Source organism: Hemicordylus capensis, chromosome 2 (assembly GCF_027244095.1).
Source record: "Hemicordylus capensis ecotype Gifberg chromosome 2, rHemCap1.1.pri, whole genome shotgun sequence".
Lineage (NCBI taxonomy): Eukaryota > Metazoa > Chordata > Lepidosauria > Squamata > Cordylidae > Hemicordylus > Hemicordylus capensis.
Window position 1 is genome coordinate 187,896,003 of NC_069658.1, and position 18,225 is coordinate 187,914,227.

The following is an 18,225-nucleotide window of genomic DNA, read 5'->3' on the forward strand; positions in this document are numbered from 1 at the left end:
AAGCCCGTAGCCCGCCTCTCCAGCCTTCCCCTTTTCTCGGAATGTGCGGTCCTCCTCCCTTTCCTTCAATGAATACACACAAGATTTCTCCTTAAAGCAACACTCCCCCATTTTAGTATCTCAGTCAACATCAAACTCCTGCAACTTTTGGGGCCTGAAAACTGGGAGGGGGGAGGAGAAAATTAGCTAACGGTGGCGGCGGGTTGGAGGAGGAGGAAGATACACACGACTACAAAGAACGTGCATTCTTTCTTCAGGCAGAATTCTTTCTATACCCATTCTAAATCCTGCACAGCGGCGGGAGGGAAGGAGAGAATCCAATAACCAGGATGGGCACGTGTGAAATTGTACCCACGCGCAAACACCATTTAAGGCTTGTTAATGGAGCGGGGGAGATAATTGTGATTCAAACAGCAATTGGTATCAATACGCCATCACAAATCTGTTGTATTAGTTGGTTCTGCTTTCGTGTTCTCTGTACCTTGCAACTAGTTGGGATAGTTAGCAGAGACATCCGGCCAGAGGAAGTAGAGGTAAGCGGGGGGGGGGCATTTAAGAATCTTGTCTCAGGGCCCACTCCAACCTAGTTACGCCCGTGTCTATCTCCACACTAGTACTTTTTCCAAAGAAGGCTGTGTTACCTGTGGGTATTACTATGGAGTTTTTCCTTGGTGCCCTTGCCCCAGAAGGGGTTACAGTTTATAGAGTCAAGCATGTGTAATGTCCCTGTGCAATGGAAGCCACTGTGGACAAAATAAACAACACAATGGAGTACATCTCTGAGTGTCTTTATGACCATCTCCCACACCCTCTGAAGTGTTTTGCTGGACCCTGCCCATCCCCTGCAGACAACCCCCCCAAAAAAAACTTAGTTCCAGTGGGTGCTAGGTTCGAGACTCAGTGAGATCATGGAAGGTGGTGGAGCAGCTGTGGGAGAAGCCATGGTGCGTAGTGGGCTGTACCAGTCTTCGTGAGTGCGGGAAGCCTGATGGTGGTGGGAGGCAGGACAGGAAAATGGGGCAGAGGCAGCAGAGGGAGGTGGGGGTGGCAGAGTGTAGGTAGCCGGGAAGCGAGACAGGTGATGGTGTGACCCGAGAGTGGGGGGGTATTGGTACTGTCGTGGTGGGGGCGAGGGCATGGGACAGATGGAGAGGACACCAGATGTGCCTGGTTTCAGCAGAGCTCGTTCTTGCTTTCGCTGCTTTGCACGGCGGTTCTGGAACCAAACCTGTTGAGACAACAAGAACAGAGAAAATGTATCTTGTGAATAGAGATGTGCGTAAATGGCTCGTGCAGCCGCGGGCGGGGCATGAGTCAGTTCCTTTAAAAAGCAGGTAAACAGAATCTTACCTGCTCCTCTGCCACCCCACTGCTTTTCCGGGCATGGTGCTCACTGTTCAAAAGGCTGCATGTGGCTGCAGTGCTGCTTCCCTACACAGGTGCTGAACTGGTTTGGGCACATCCCTAACTGTGAATTCTATTCCCAGGGTAAGAGATCCCTATGGCAGTAGTTACACAGCAGACCAGAGCTGCCCCTGAAAATATAGGAGTTGGCCATCTTGGCATTATGGGATAACTAATAGTGACTGACATGATGAATGTAGAAATGTAAAAAATAACTAATAAAATAAAGGATGAGGAAAATTACTCAAAGTAGTCCCATTGGATCTGAAAGAAGTTCAGCATTATCTAACTTGTCCTTTTAATTTAAATGAGTCCACTTTGCATGATTTTCCTCATTCAGCCTCTATGTGCATCAGCAGATGGGCTGGGACATCTGCAGGAGGTAAATGTCTGCCAGGAGTGGATATTCTGTGTTAGGCTTGACAAGTGCATTTGGGATAAATTATATTCTGATTAAATATATCGGGGGGAAAGAGGAATCGTGTACACACCCCATGAAAGGAAGTGGTGCAGAAATTAATTAGAAACATTGTAGTTATTGGGTGTCATCATTCCAAAGAGGCTTTCCTTTTAGCCTTTTGAACATCTAAGGAGTATCTCAGCTTTTTGTATAACAGCAAAATCTACTTTGATCAGCAACTTGTAGCACACCTGAGCATTTAAGAAAAGGTAACAACTTCCAGAGGGGTAGCCTTATTAGTTCATTGAAGTGGAAACAGCAGAATCTTGTTAGAATCTTAAAGACTAACATATTTTTTGAAGCAGTTGGCAGATGTATACATACATGTGGGTATAGAGATTAAAACAAATTGTAAACAGTGATGCCAAATAGCTATGAAATGCAAGAGGTATAGTCTGTAACAAGTTTATGAAAAACTATAGGGAGGTGCAGAACTTCAGGTACGTGAGCACATTAATGCAGGGAATAACATATTTATTATTGCTAGAAAATCAATTCACTAGGAATTCAAAATATCAAAGGAAATTATTAGTTTCTAAATTTGGTGAAAAAGCAAACATTTTTTTTGTCCCATAAAGAGACAGGACATTTACATGCTTTAGTTACCCACTTTTGAGATGTCTTTTTGCAGGTCATTTAAAAAAATATATATCCAGTGTGGCATCATCAGTCAGATTCTTTGTACCCCTGTAGTACAGAACAGGTACCTGGATGCGAGCCTCATTGAGTTTGGTAGCCCTGGCCAGCTCCTCCCGGCAGTAGATATCAGGGTAGTGGTTTTTGGCAAAGGCTGCCTCCAGCTGGTCTAGCTGGTCTTGACTGAAGGTCGTCCGGTGACGTCGACGGGTCGGGGTGGCGGCCGTATGCAGGGAGGAGGAAGCAGTGGGTGAGAGCAGTGAACACCCAGCCAGTCCAGGTACAATAGGGAGCTTCCTGTAGAGGGAAACCTCAACATCTGAAAGGAAATAAGAGGACCCACTGACTCCTCTCGGTTTCTGACTCACAGCTCACCTATGGTCTCCTCTAGGAGAGGAGAGCTGGTCTCGTAGTAACAAGCATGATTTGTCCCCTTAGCTAAGCAGGGTCCGCCCTGGTTGCATATGAATGGGAGACTACACGTGTGAGCACCAGGGGCGTAGCAAGGTTGGAGGGGGCCCAGAGACAAGATTTTAAAATGGGCCCCTATACACACACAAACACACTTCACAATATATAGTGCACTCACACTCACATCCCCATTATGAATACGGTGAATATCCAGTTCACATTGAATCTAGTTTTTTTACTCTCTGCTCCTGCCATTCTCCAAGAGACTCAACATAATTCATAGGGGGTGCAACATGGGCAGGTGGGGAATCATGTGATGTGCCTCTGGGGAGGCCCTCGAGGCAGTGGGGCCCCAAGACGACTGCCTCCCCTTGCCTAATGGTAGTTACGCCCCTGGTGAGCACTGTAAGATATTCCCCTCAGGGGATGGAGTCACTCTGGGAAGAGCAGAAGGCTCCAAGTTCCCTCCCTGGCTTCTCCAAGATAGGGCTAAGAGAGACTCCTGCCTGCAACTTTGGAGAAGCCGCTGCCAGTCTGTGAAGACAATACTGAGCTAGATAGACCAATGGTCTGACTCAGTTTATTGCAGCTTCCTATGTTCCTATGGTCAAGCCTTTGCGGTTTCTGTCATCTCTACCAGTGGTTACCCTCAGGCCTAACCATTACAAGCCCTTTCCCCTTAGCTTAATTTTCTATCCTCCCTCTGTTTCCTTCCCTTTCTCCTCCGTCCTTGTATTATGAGGGCCCCTCTTAGAGCACCACGATTTAGAAGTAATCTTCTCTGCCATTTGAACTGGTTCAGAGGGGTGGGGGGTGGTTCCTTTAGAAAAGCAGGTAAGCAGGACCTTACCTGCCCCTCCGCCATCCCACCGCTTTCCGGGCACGGTGCTCACTGTTCAAAAGGCCATGCGTGGCTGTAGCGGCTGCACGAGCCGTTCGTACACATATGGTTGTATCCATATTAAACTTACAATTGTAATAACACCGTTACATCAGGTGCTCTGGTGTGTTAAAAAAAATGGTTTGGCCCTGAGAAAGGTCAAATTCTACAATCTGTGCAAATCATGTAAATTAACAAACTGTGCATACATATGCTGTTTCTGCTTTTTGGTGTCATCATGCATGTCATTGAATTCTTGCCCCTGGATTCAGACCCCTGGAAAATCTATTTACTCTCTCTTACCTTGTGAGTTTTCACCAGATGTTGTCTACATACAGCCAAAACTATCTTCAGAGCCATAAGGACCAGCAGTGTGCTTTTTAAAACAGCAATAAAATCTGGATTTCCTTGGATGCTGTTCTCTGTGTCAATTCATAAGAGTCTGTGCCTATAGTTATATGGTGCTTTTCAATCTGAATCTTTGTTCTGTCTGGCTATGGATGTGTTATGTTTCCCCCCATTTTATTTTATATAACAATATTAGTGATACTGCGTGAGGATGTGAATTTCTACTCTTTCCCTACCATTATTACTCTGCCTTCCTGTTATGTGAGGGTGGGAATTTTTACTCTCTCCCTCTGCTTATGAGACATTGGGGATTTTGTAACAGAACTAGTTGACACTATAACAGGATTGGCTAATTACTGTCAGTTTTGCTGAGTCATGATGTTGAGTTATTGTATTTAAGTGCACGTTTCAGCTACCACTGTATAGCATTGAAACGTTTGCTACCTTTAAAATCTGTTTTATGTTTTATTTTACTTGTGCGCTAAAGAGGTTTTGGAAAAAGCTTATCACAATCTTTACTAAGGTCATAAGAAAAAATGGATCTTGTAAGTCTTCAGGAAAGAATGAAAAAGCAAAACATTCTTTAAATCACAGATAACAGCATATAAGGGTAGATCTGCTTATAAACATTATTATTCTAGTAATTAATAAAGAGAACCCACTTGTTTACAAATTTGTGTATTATATCATTGGGCAGCAGCGATATAGGAAGATGCTGAAAGGCATCATCTCATACTGCGTGGGAGATGGTAATGGTAAACCCCTTCTGTATTCAGGGACGTATCTAGGGAAAATAGCACCTAGGGCAAGTGCTGAAATTGCGCCCCTAGGATGATGGGACTTGTAGTCAACAATATCTGGAAATCCCTGTTAAAAGGAACACTGTACCATCTAGACATGGTTGTTGATCAAAACCTGAAAACATGAGCCATCTCTGTTAAAGACTTAGAACAACAGTCAGGAGTTATGTGAGGATTCCAAGTGTCATTTTCTCTGTCTCATCTCATGCTTTTTAAAAACATGACTTTGTCCTAGAGGATCACTTGCCCAAATAGCCACTAGCAAAACAGGGGAAGAAGAAGGTGGTGGGTGGGAGCTTATAAACCAGTGAATGATTCCTGCCAGCCTTGGACTTGGCTCATGATGGGTATATGTGTATTCACCATACTAGTGCTTACATTGGTGCCAGGAGGGAGGAGGATACATTAGTTTGCCACACTAGACAGAGGAATTTGCAACAGGAGCAGACAGCCAAGTTCTGCCAGGGCCAAAACAAGCCCCTGCCCGACTAAGAAATCATTGTAATTTGCCCCTTCCTGTCACAAGCAGTGTGCTGTTCTTTTATTATTGACTCTAACTCTCAGATATCCCAGTCATGGATGGAAAATTCAGGGTCAGTTTACAAGAGACACATTTTCTACATGGAAGTTTCTTCTGTGCAGGTGTTGCACAGAAACCCATGTATAGTGATCAATACATATGTATCTATTCCTCCAGGGGCATAGCAAGGTTGGAATGGGCCCAGAGACGAGATTTTAAAATGGGCCCCCAGCCCCTCAAAGTCCAGGGCCTCCACACATCCCAGGCCCCCAAGGATTTAAGTCTGATATTTCAAAATAAGTAGCTGCCTGGAAATACATTTCACTGAATACACACATGCACACTTCACAATATATAGTGATATACATTGAGTACTATATAATTGTGCTACTTTTAATGCCTAGAACACAATAGAAACACTAATTGTTAAAATGGCCCCCTCACTGCAGATTAGCAAAGGAGACTTTCAACCATGGAGTGTGAGCCTATGTATGTTTTCTCAGAATTCTGAACAAATTCAGTAAAGTTTGATTCCAGGAGGTTTTTCACATGGGGCTTTTAAAGCCCTTTAACACACATCTCCTCTGGAATGGAGGTGCAGCATTCACATCTTGGCCAGGTTTGCCCTGAAGTCCCTGCAAGTTATTGGGGAGCAGTTCAAGCACGAGAAAAATAAAATAAATAAATAAAAGCACAACACATGCTTCACAGTTCTCACTCAGACCTTCTGGGTTGCAAAACAACTTGAATATAAGTGCATTTTTAAATGAATGAATGAGTGAATAAATACATGAATAAATAAATATAATATTGTTTATTCCAGAAGTTTTTGTAATTTTCTGCCATGAAACAAGCCACTTATAGGCCTTTTTAGATACTTTTTGTTTTCAAAGCCAGCAAATTTTCCAATCTGTTTTAAATTAAATATTCAGAGACTTCTCAGTCTCTCCCCCCACCCCCCATATCAAAGCCCTATGGCAAGTAAAACCCTATATATGGGGGGCGGGTAACCACAAAAAGGAATTCACAATCTATCTGGCAAAGGCTGGGGTGGGCTGGCTGGCCTGGGCAGAAGGTCTGCTGCAGAGAACTCAGCCTGCCTCCTTCCTTGCTTGCTTGGGGCCTGCCGGCCTACTCGAGTTCAGGCTTCAGGGAGGCTTGAGTGGAGGCCTCTCTGGAAGCCCTGCCCACCCGCCGATCAGCTGAGAGGCAGGGAGAGAAGGAGCTGTGTCACAGTTTGCAGGCAGGTCCGATCCTAGGCTGGAGGGCAAGGCAAGCAGGAGGGCAAGTGGCTGAGGGGCCCTGGGGCTGGGCAGGTGGGCAATGGGGTGGGGGTGGCAGGCACTGGCGTGGCGCCCCCCCTCAGTGGCACCTAGGGCATGTGCCCTGGCTGCCCCTCCCCAGTTATGCCCATGCCTGTATTCTACCAAAGAAAACCACAGGGCTCTGTGGGTGCCAGGAGTCAAAATCGACTTGACGGCACACTTTACTTTTTATCATTATCTTTGGCATTTTTATAATAAGATACCTTAATCAAAAATATAACTTCCTGAATCTGATGAAGCCAGTTCATTTTAGTTGATGCAGTTGTTTTTTTTCATGCTTGTGTGATACAAAGTCTAGCTATCACCAGAAGGTGAGTAACATGTTCTAAATCAGGTGTGCACAACTCAAATGACTTGGTGGGCCAGAACCGACTGTGACTTGGCTCATGGGGGCCGAGGTCGATTTTTAGGGTGCTGATTATTAAAGTAACAATATTAGTCAACTAATTAAATCAAATTAAAGTGAAATTAATTAAAATGAATTTAATCAAAATTTAACGTTTGTAGTTCTGGCAGGTCAAGATTAATCTAAATTAATATAAAATAAATTGAATTAAAATTCATTCTAATAAACTAAATACAACACAGTCTGTGCAAAATACATATACATAATAAAATGTATTGTTCTTCCTTTCCACCTCTGCCAAATCATCACAGTTAACATGGAGCACTTGTAAGTTTTTCTCATAATTTTGGATAAGAAGATTACACTTTGATCAGAAGGGAGAGGGGGAAAGACAGGATGGGGCAGGAGGCTTGGCTTGAGAGAAGGAGTGGGGAGGAAGAGAGAGAGAGAGAGGGTGCAAGCTTTATGAGAGGAGCCACCCCATCCTGCCAAACTTACAGGCTTTTAAATTTTTGCCACTGCACAGCTGAGGGATGGCTGCCCAGGGGTGAACCAGGGGTAGTCCTTCTCTCCCCACCACCGGTGGCAGCGGTGGCAGCTCCCAGAGCGACGCAGGGCCGGCTGTTCGGTCCCGCGTCTCTTCTCAACTGCGAGGCGCGCCTGCGCAGTGGAGAGATCATCGCGAGCCTGTTGCTCTGGGAGCTGAAATCTAAAGAATATTTAAAATATTAATACACTGAGGTTTGGGTCAGGAAGGAGGCGGGGTGGGGGGGGCAAGCGGAATGGGTCCACGGGCCAAGAAAAAAGGCCTTATGGGCAGCATACAGCCGCAGGCCATATGTTGTGCAGGCCTGTTCTAAATCATCCTTTAATACATCCTCTCTTACGTATCCAAAAAGTATTATTTTCAGTTCATATGACAACTTGTACCCTGTGATATTATTAATTTCTAAGATTACTTCTTTCCAATAAACTGTAATAGCTGAACGGAGGTGTATTACATGTTTATGTCTCTTTTTGTCCTGAACAAACTGCAGAAGGAACATGCACGCTAGAGCTTTTCTCACAATCAGTGAGAAGAGCTCCAGGGCAGATTGCGGGGAAGGTGGGTTTAACTTACCTTATCTGCAGATGATCTCCTCTCCTTCTCTGGGCAGGCGGCACGCCCACCCAGACAAGCCGCGGCTTCCAGGACAGCTCCCAGGGCCAGGATGCCGGGATGCACTGTTGTGTGTCACCCCGCCCCCTCGGAGCCCCAATAATGCACTGCACAATTGGTGGGGATCCCTCCTTTTCCCTGCCAAGTGTGCCTGCTGCAAGTGCCCACCACAGACACATGATTTTAAAAATTGAAGTTAAAGGAGTGCTCGCTAACTCGGTGGCTAATTAGCACCTAACTAGGTGGCTAATTAGGTGGGTTTGCTGCCATGTAGCCAACAGGATTGGGCGCTCTCCCGGTGGTTCACACGAGCGTGTGAAACCGGGCTGGGCTCCCTTAGCCTGGTTTTGCACGCTTGTATGAATAGCCTCATTAATTAATTCATTAATTAATTCATTTCATTTTTATTCCACTCTTCCTCCAAAAGGTTTTGCGTGTACGGAGGGTTGTTTCCCCACATTTTATCCTCACAACAACCCTACGAGATACGTGAGATTGAGAGGCAGCGACCAGCCTAAAACCACCCAGTGAGATTAGTAGCTGAATATGAGTTTGATCCGAGATTTCCCTGGTTCAAATCCCAGATTTCCCTAGTTCAAATCTGTATCCACTACACATTGGCTTTCCTATGGTTGCATTTATCTAGAACCAAGCAGGTTACTGTGTTAATTTTTCCATGTGTATGAAATCCTAAACCTATTTACTTGGATGTAAGTCCCAGTGAAATCAATAAGACGAACTTCTTAGTAATCATGGCTAGGATTTGACTGTAAAGCCCAGGGGATTTCCAGATGGCAATTTATTCTAACATGAATTCAAATTTTGACAGATTTTCCTCAGGATCCATTTAAGGGAAATTGCACTATTTCTTAGTGCCATCTGCTGACAATTTGCTGACAATGCATGAAAAATCAACTAAAAACCCGTCCCTGCTACAAAGTAGAACACAAACAAAAAATGTAAAACAAATTGATAGAACTGTGCAATTCAGATCCTGTTTTGTTAATGAAGGCTGTGTAAAATGCCACACTTGAAAGCAGCCATTTGCATTTGTTAACTTGTGTATTATTATTTTTTTAAATCTGATGCCCTGCCAACTATCCCAAACAGGTTTGCTGCTGCCTCCCAAGCTCTGTTTCCACTGCACAGGCTTGCTTCCACAAACCACTCCCGGTTCTAAAACTGCTGGAAGGAATAAGACACAAGAACTACCCAACTGCTCTTGGATCCTGTGCATATTCCAGAAACGATTTATAGATATTAACCTTTTGCGTAGGAACAGGAATAATGTGTGAGCAAACGTGCTTCAAAATCAGCGTAGAATGATGTTTATATTTTGCAGGGTCAGTCCAATGCATGAAGCAGTATTGTAGGAGGCTGTATGGGGCAGCAGAATTCACAAGGTGCTGGGCTAATGGAGTATTCTGGAGAGGGGAGAAAACAACTGCCACCCTTACCCCTGGGACCACAGGACCCGAGGTGGTGGGTCAGCTGTGCCCAACCCTCCCATAATCTCCTAAATGGCGTTTGTCCACTTAGGATCTTATTATGTTTATTTATTTATTTTATTTATCTATCAGCTTTGTACACCGCCCTAAACTTTCATCTCTGGGCAGTTTACAGCAACATAAAATAAAACACAGAAAATAAAAACCTTCAAACAATTTAAAACCACAGTCAGATTTTAAAACTTGGGTGAAGAGATAAGTTTTCAAGTGCTTTTAAAAGTTGTCATAGATGATGATGATGATGATGATGATGATGATGATGAAGAAGAAGAATTTGCTTTCTATACCACCCTTTCAAAAATGGCTTAGGGCGGTTTACACAGAGAAATAATAAATAAATAAGATGGCTTCCTGTCCCCAAAGGGCTCACACGCTAAAAAAAACCCCACACAATAGACACCAGCAACAGTCACTGGAGGTACTGTGTTGGGGGTGGATAAGGCCAGTTACTCTCCCCCTGCTAAATAAAGAGAATCGCCACGGTAAAAGGTGCCTCTTTGCCCAGTTAGATGGGGAGGCTCCAGGGCCGGACTGGGGGCACTGAGAGGGCGGTGGAATGTATGTGGGGAGGGTGCCAGGTTTTGAGCAGAAGGGGTACTTAAGGGTGGGAGTATTCACTGCTCCCGAGTGTGGTGGGGCGCAGGGGGCCCCCCATGGGTGGGACGCACCAGGAATATGCCCTGTGGGCCAGTCTGCGCCTGGGAGGCTCATATTTCAGCAGGGAGCCTTTTCCACAGTCTTGGGGCAGCAACAGAAAAGGCCCATCCCCATATAGCCACCAGACAAGCAACTGGAGACGAAGCTCTCCAGATATATGGCATGCAAACTCATGTAACAAAACCCCAGTGGCAATTTTATTTGTATAAAATGAAGAGCAACTTTGGGAGGAGGGAGCTGGAAGTGGTGGTGGGGAGGGGGAAAGGGATGCACAACCCTTTCTCCACTGGCTGTTTTTCTGCTCTGAAGCCATTTGTGGGCAAAGATGCATTTGGAATTCTGTGGAAGGGACGGTGGGAGGAAAGCAACTGTGGAGTGGAGTCTTTTTGGAACTTAGAAGCAGCAAGTGGGAAAGGGCTAAGCACCTCTCTTCGGCTCACAACCACCCCTCTCTGAAGCTGCTTTCCATTTCATTTTGTTCAAAAAGGTCATTGGGGTTCTGTTATGTATGTTTGCATGCCCCGTGTAGTTTGGCCCACAGGAAGAAGGCTGGAGTGGGGCCAACCTTGCTATATCCCTGGAAGATAGGCCTCTGCCCTCCCCACCTTCTTCAGAGAGATGTGAGGGGAAGAGCAAAAAGCAAGCTGTTACATAGCCAGAGGCTCCTCCTCCCTCAGGGGCCCAAGGACATTTGTGGCCCCCCTCCTGTTCACTTGTAGCTACGCTCCTCCTCTGGGGGTCTGCTCTCCAACTGGGAAAACTGTTGAAGTGGGAGGGAGCATAATTGCCACAGCCTAACCTAGGAAGCTGCCTTATAGTCAGACCATGGGAGAGGAGAGCTGGTCTTGTGGTAGCAAGCATGACTTGTCCCCATAGCTAGGCAGGGTCTGCCCTGGTTGCATATGAATGGGAAACTTGATGTGTGAGCACTGCAAGATATTCCCCCTCAGGGGATGAAGCCACTCTGGGAAGAACAGAAGGTTTCAAGTTCCCTCCCTGGCTTCTCCAAGATAGGGCTGAGAGAGATTCCTGCCTGCAACCTTGGAGAAGCCGCTGTCAGTCTGTGAAGACAATACTGAGCTAGATAGACCAATGGTCTGACTCAGTATATGGCAGTTTCCTATGTTCCTATGTTCCATTGGTCCATCTAGCTCAGTATTGTGCGCACTCACTGACTGGCAGCAGCTCTCCAAGGCTTCAGGCAGCAGTTTACCTGGAGAGGCCATGAACTGAACTTGGGACCTTCTGCATTCAAAGCAAGATGCAATACCACTAAGCTGCGGCCCCATCCCCAAAGGTGCCACACATGTGTCTCCCATCCACTGACCGCACCAAGACCTACAAGATGCAGTGTGAGGGCCGTACAGAACACATCCTTGCTCAGGGCAGCGAAATAGCTTGAGCCAGCCCTGATCTTCCCGCCGTGGCAATTGCCTGCTGACCTTAGACTGCTTAGAGCCACCTGGGATTGAATACTGTGCTAGCAGCCATAAAATTTCTCCCATCATAACAACTGTCTCCTCTTCAGAAAGGTTCTCCTGCCTTGCCAGAGTGTTCTGTTCCTTTTAGCAGCAGCAGCTGGCAGTGAAGCACGTGGACCTTTTCTCCCATACCAATAATGGAAATGCTATGATGGCAACACTATTTTTTCCCTCCCCTTTCAACTCCCTCTTGCAATCCTCTGGATTAACTGTGGGGAACATGATGCTCCGGCCCCCTCTCCCTGGGAGAACCTGAGATCGTGAGAGCAAGGGGAGCACAATGGGCCCACCTGAAAACTAATTAACCAGACCGCAGGGGGTGGGGGTGGGGTGGGGGGAACTTGAGCCCCCGGATCTGAGCCAAACAGTTTTCTCATTAATGTGTGTGCATCCTGGTGTTTAGGGATGTACACTTCTGGGCTTCTTGCCCCAGAAGCATACAAGTCCCTTGAGCCTGGGCGTTTTTCACAAAGGTCATTTAGCTTGCATCTCCTCCGGAATTGAGGGGGTACACTCACATATTGGCCAGATTTACCCCAAAGTCCCTGCGAGCTATCGGGGAGCACTTCACACATGATTTGGGTCTTTCCTTGCACATTAAGAGTGTACAAGTCCCCTGAGCCTGGGCATTTTTCACACAGGACTTTTAGCTTGCATCTCCTCCGGAACTGAGGGGGTACATTCACATATTGGCCAGATTTACCCCAAAGTCCCTGTGAGCTATTGGGGAGCACTTCACACATGATTTGGGTCTTTCCTTGCACATTAAGAGTGTAGCCCAATTTATATCCAGGGTAAAAAAAATCCACTTTTTGCGTTGGTTTTTTGGGCAACTTCGAACTCACTGTAAAGCCTTGTAGTAAACTTGCGGTAAAGACTGTTATCTGAAAATGCTCCTGGTCAATCAATCTCCCAGTACTCAACAGTATCCTAACAACGTAAGCAAAGCCCTGTTGGATCAAAAGTTCCAGCTTCCTGCTTATCACAGTGGCCAACCAGATGCTTCTGGGAAACCGACAAGCAGGGCTTGAAGGCAATAGTCCTTTCCCACCACTGCTCTCCAGTAACAGGCATTTGTAGGTACACTGCCTCTGAACTTGGAAGTTCCACATATATCATAACCAATAGCCACTGACAGACCTATCCTCCATAACTGGGTCTCTCTCCTCCATGTAATTTCTCCCTTTCCTCTAACAAGTTTCCTGATGTTGTGGAAACTGGCAAGCTATTCCTTCTTAAAATAATGCCTGACCAAAGCCACAGTCAGAACCACAGACCGAACCCAGGAGTCCTGACTAACTGCTTAGGCATCCCTCCTCTCCCATAGCTAGGGAAAGCCAGGAACCAAGATGATGATGATGATTAATTGATTTAGAATATTTATATACAGCTTTTCAACAACAGCATAAAAAGATCCACAAAGCACTGCTTTGTGAACCCCTTTGGTGTTGCTGAAAAGCAGTATATAAATATTCCAAATCATCATCATCATCATCTTGGTTCCTGGCTTTCTCTAGCTCTTTCAAAGCAATCTACATACACAGCAAAAGGAACAGAAGATGGCTCCCTATTCCAAGTGAACTCACAATCTAAAAAGAAATAGAAGAGAGACATCAGCAATGGCCACTGCCAACAGCCAATTAGCAAGGGGCCATTTTTTTAAAAAAAAATTATACCCAGCCCCTCCTGTACAGTACTGCTCAGGATGGCTCACAAAATCAATAAAACAAGATACACTATAAAACAATAGAAAATTAATAAATTTAACTAAAAGCAAGCCTTGGCTGAACCACATTTAAAACTAGAAGTGAAAAAGTTAAAATCCACTAGAGATATGTTGCAGATAAAATATCATTAACCGCTCTCTAAAGAGATGAGTCTTCAGCAGTTCCTTAAAAACCCCTGAGGGTTAGTGAAGCTGGCTTTATAGATTTAGTTCCCCATTGTAAATGTGTGATTTACAGGGAAGCAGGGAACTGTGGATGAAAAGATGCAGGAGGCACCACCTGCTGGTGGATTCGTGGAATTTGGTTCACAAGAGCACCAGAGTCAGTGCTAGGCTTGAAAAAGTATTGGGAAGGGAAGACTAGATAACAAGACTAGATACACAACCTAAGGATACTTCTTGTCTGTCCATCTGGCGGGTTCCCAAGGTTCAATGTGTTTTAAAAAACCATTTAAAGGAGGGAAATATGTATTTGAGTCCTATATTTTCATCTACTATATACAATTTCTATAACCTAAAATAAGTGAGCAAGACCCAAACGAAGTTTCTCAGCAGTAACACCCAAGAGTTACTCTACAGGATGACTTAATTTCAATAGGACTACTCAGGAATAATTTAGGCTGGAGGCTACCCACTGAGCATTTCCCCATTATTAGTTGTAGCTATATTTTACAATGTGCATTTTTTCTAATTTTATTTGTATTTTAAAAATAAATAATGCTATGCTGAAAAAACAGCCGCAAAGTGTACCTAACCAATTAAATGTATATGTCAGATGCAGAATGAGAGGTTTCTGCTGATGCTGCATTTGTGTACTGCTTTTGTTGTTTTATTGGGTGCCTTTTTAATTTCCTAGTTGATTTCTATTTTTAATATTTGTATTTAATAGTTGCACTGCATTTTTAAAAATTTTTTAATAGATTTATATTGTTTTAATATGTTGGGAACCACCTTGGGATTATTTTTTTAATGAAAGGCAGTATATAAATGTAACTATAAATGAATAAACAAATTGCTCCATACCTGCTTAACCCTGGCTGTTAAAAACAAGTCCCTCCAAAAAAGTCTTATATCAGTTCCAGGAGGCTTTGATGGACCTCTATCCACTAGTCTCCATGTCCCTCCCACAGCTGGGAACAGATCACTGATGTGCTGGTTCCAGTTTTCCCAGCCTTGAAAGCCCTTGTGCTACAGTGTCTTCTCACCAGCTGTTTGCCACATTGGATGACCTTTTCCTCACCCCAGCTGCCCCTTCCTACCCAGCCTTTTTTCTTTCCAGATGTCCTCGCAGTGCCTCTGTTAGATCAGGGCTCTCCAACTCACCAGCTGTGGAGCTGACGGTCTCCGCATAGGTGTCAGTGAACCCCACATTCTTCCTCTTGCTTGCTCGTCCGCTCTCCATCTCCCTTGATTCGTACTGTGCTTTCCCCAAAACTTTTAAGCCAGTTCTGACGTCAACCTCTGTGTGTGTGTGTGTGTGTGTGTGTGTGTGTGTGTACGTGTGTGTGTGTGAGAGAGAGATTTGCCAGTCACCTCCCACCCTCCAGCCTAGAGCACACACCCTCCATTGGTGAAGATGGCCAACAGGAGGGAGGGTCCGATCAGGGGGAGCCAGACAAGACAAAGGAGTCTGGGGTGGTGGAAGGGTGCTGGAACTCTGCGTTGTTGTCTCTTGGCTGCCAAGACCGGCAGAGCTGTGTTAAAGCTCTCTTCTGGATGCAGACGATAGTGTGTGCAGATGCCCTCCTGTGTATGTGTTGTGTTGAGGTACATAATGTTGTGGGTGAAGTGGTGTGCAGTTGCATGCCTTTGTGGTCGTTTTTGTATTGTGTCCATGTACCTGCTACAGGGTGCTTGCTTGTTACTGTTTTGCAATTTTGATGGGTGTGAGCTAGTCCTGAGGCATGCCAATGGCTTGGCGAGCATATTGCCTTGGTTTCTCCAGAGGCCCTCTGTGGGTGGCGGCCCAGACCTTGTCTCCCGGGATAAGGTTCCAGCAATCATGGCTCTCTATTGTCAAGGCAAATCCCTTGAGACAGCAAGACCCAACCATCCTAGGGAGAGGCCCTCGTCACTCTCTCTGCCTCAGACTACCCTTTGGGTCTGACTCACGCAGCCTCGGCAGCCCCCATGGCCCTCTGTGTGCCCCTCAGTTCTCAGACTTGCAGCCCCCACCCCATCCGGTCCCAACACAGGGGATCACACCAGGACACTGCTTATCATTGTGTAGAGCTTTTCCTGCTGAAGCTTTGACTTGGCGATACAATTGCAGAGCTTAAGAGCAAATCCAGGGGGACAAAGGGACCAGGCAGCAGCAAACAGGTCTGGCAGGTAAGGGAGATTCCGTAGCTAGCCCAGCATTCTGGCTTGCTACTGCTCATCACTTGTGCAGAGTGGCCCCATTCTCTTAGGCCATGTTGATGCTATAAGGTTCCAGGCTGGCTGGCTGGCAGGCAGGTGGCAGCTTTTAGGAACAGAAAGGGTGCCAAGGAGGACAGAAGCATTGGCCATGGATGAGGGTTCCCAATTCTGACAGAAGCTCTTTCCCCCCACCCCCCAAGATTTCCTCCCCACATTTTCTCACAATATCAAAGCATTGGAATCTTCAGGATTGTTTCCCATAATCATCTGGATGTCGATTCTTGGAGAATCCAGGCCCATCCTGGAGGCTGGCAACCCTAGACCTGACCATAGTGCAGAAGGCTGCAGGAGAGGAGTGTGGTGTACTGCAGGCTTCAGAAGAGTTCTAACCCCACTTGGCTCTAACTCTTCTAGATGTGACTTCTGTCTGGTGGAGGATCCAGGAAGCCTCTCAGCCACTGTGGCAAAGTAGAAAGTGGATAGAGGCACATTCATCTGTCTGTCTCTGTCTCTCTGTTGCTCTCCTAGAACCCAGTAAGGTCATTCACACAATGAAAAACTGTGTTCTACCTGGGTTTGGGTGCTGTCTGAGCTCCCAGCTTTTGGTTATGTGGAAGCAAGGTAAGTGGAAAACCTGGGTAGAAGTGATTGTGTGGAAGCAAGGTTGCAGGAAAAGCTACCCAGGTTTTCCTCTTACCTTGCTTCCACACAACCGAAAAATGGAGCACACATGGCTCCCAAATCTGGGCAGAACAGTTTTTTGATTGTGATAATGATCTCAGTGTTAACGCCCATGAAGCTAGCAGAGAGTAGGTTGATGTGGCGATGGGTGCTACCTTAAATGGTTTTAGAATTTTTCTATGTAAAAGTAGCATATAAATATCTGTAGTATATTTATATGCTACTTATAAATCATATAAGTAGTAGCAGTAGGAGGAGGAGGATAGGTCTATCAACAGCTATTAGCCATGATGAAATAACTATCAGCTATTAGCCAGTGGAACCTCCACGTTCAGAAGCAGTATATCTCTGTGCCCTGCTGAAAAGCATCCAGAAACATTTGGCTGGCTGTTGTTGGAGGCAGAACGCAGGACTTGATGGACCTTGGTCTGAATCAGCAGTGCAAAGCTTACACTTTTTACAGCCGCAACCCTATCCACTTCCAGCTTCTGGGCAATTAAAAGCAGTCAGTAGAGGGGCCTTAAATGATCAATTGACTGGGCTGTTGTGCTGATTATGCTTCGATTTGTGGTTAATGCGATTAGGCCCCTGTGATTGCTAAGAATTCCTCTGGGTCCTGATGGGCAGTCTTTCTCATTATGGCCAATTGAGAATGGGACATGTAAAGGGGAGATTGTGCCTTCAGGACATGGCATTAGGTATATTTTGGGATGGCAGATGGCAGCAAAGAAGCACCTCTAAGCCCTCCCATTGCACTCCATGTCAATAAGCTTTTACAAATCATAGTTAAGCCTTAACTCCAGATCTGAATTCAATGAGTCAGTCTAATTGAAGGGCTCCAGTTCCCTCTCACAGGTGGGAGAAGAACCCAGGAGTCCTGACTGCTAGCCTCCTCCTTCTACCTTGTCAATAAGATAAGGGTGGAGCTGGGGTGCCATTTCAGTCTTCAGATCAGTGGCGGGGAGGGCTGTGTGTGTGTGTGTAGATTTCCAAAACTGTTTAAAGGTTCTTTCTTGGTTACATGCAAAATGAATTTGCAAAAACACCCGTGAAGAGCATTTGTTATATTAAAATGTGTAGACTTTGCAATAACTAGCGCTGTTATCAGTGCAGGTCATACGATCATCCTTGTTAAAGCAAAGGGATGGTGTGTACCTTTAGACCGCAGTTCCTAGGCCTGTATGACTGTTTATAACAGTATGCAGAACTAGTGGGTCAGCCATCAGCCAGAGACATAGGTGCTCCTCTCATGAGGAAGAACCACATATAATCTATGGGGCAGGGGAGATGCCAGTCCACTTACTTCCCTAGGTGATGCTGCCCCTATAAAGTGGTAAAGCAAGCTAGTGTGGCTTATTCGGCTTCCTTTGAGCATGTTTTGGTCAATTCTCCCCCCCCCCCCATTTTAAAGTATTTATTAGCTTTTACAATAGCTTTACAATTAAGTAAATATTGACTTCCTGCTTACCTGTCTGCACGGTTCACGTTAACTATACCTATAAACCATTGCTATAATAATTCA

General features: G+C 45.5%; 1 protein-coding gene across 1 annotated transcript in view; it reads right to left on the minus strand.

Moving 5' to 3' along the window:
* Positions 1-666: 666 nt before the first annotated feature.
* Positions 667-18,225, minus strand: part of LOC128343723 (homeobox protein prophet of Pit-1-like) — a 53,776-nt gene continuing 36,217 nt past the window's right edge. Inside the window, exons 3-4 of the mRNA XM_053293159.1 lie at positions 2,572-2,819; positions 667-1,228 (exon numbers count right to left, since the gene is read on the minus strand). Coding sequence (XP_053149134.1) covers positions 869-1,228; positions 2,572-2,819 — 608 coding nt within the window. The 3' untranslated portion in view covers positions 667-868. The remainder of the gene's footprint in view (positions 1,229-2,571; positions 2,820-18,225) is intronic.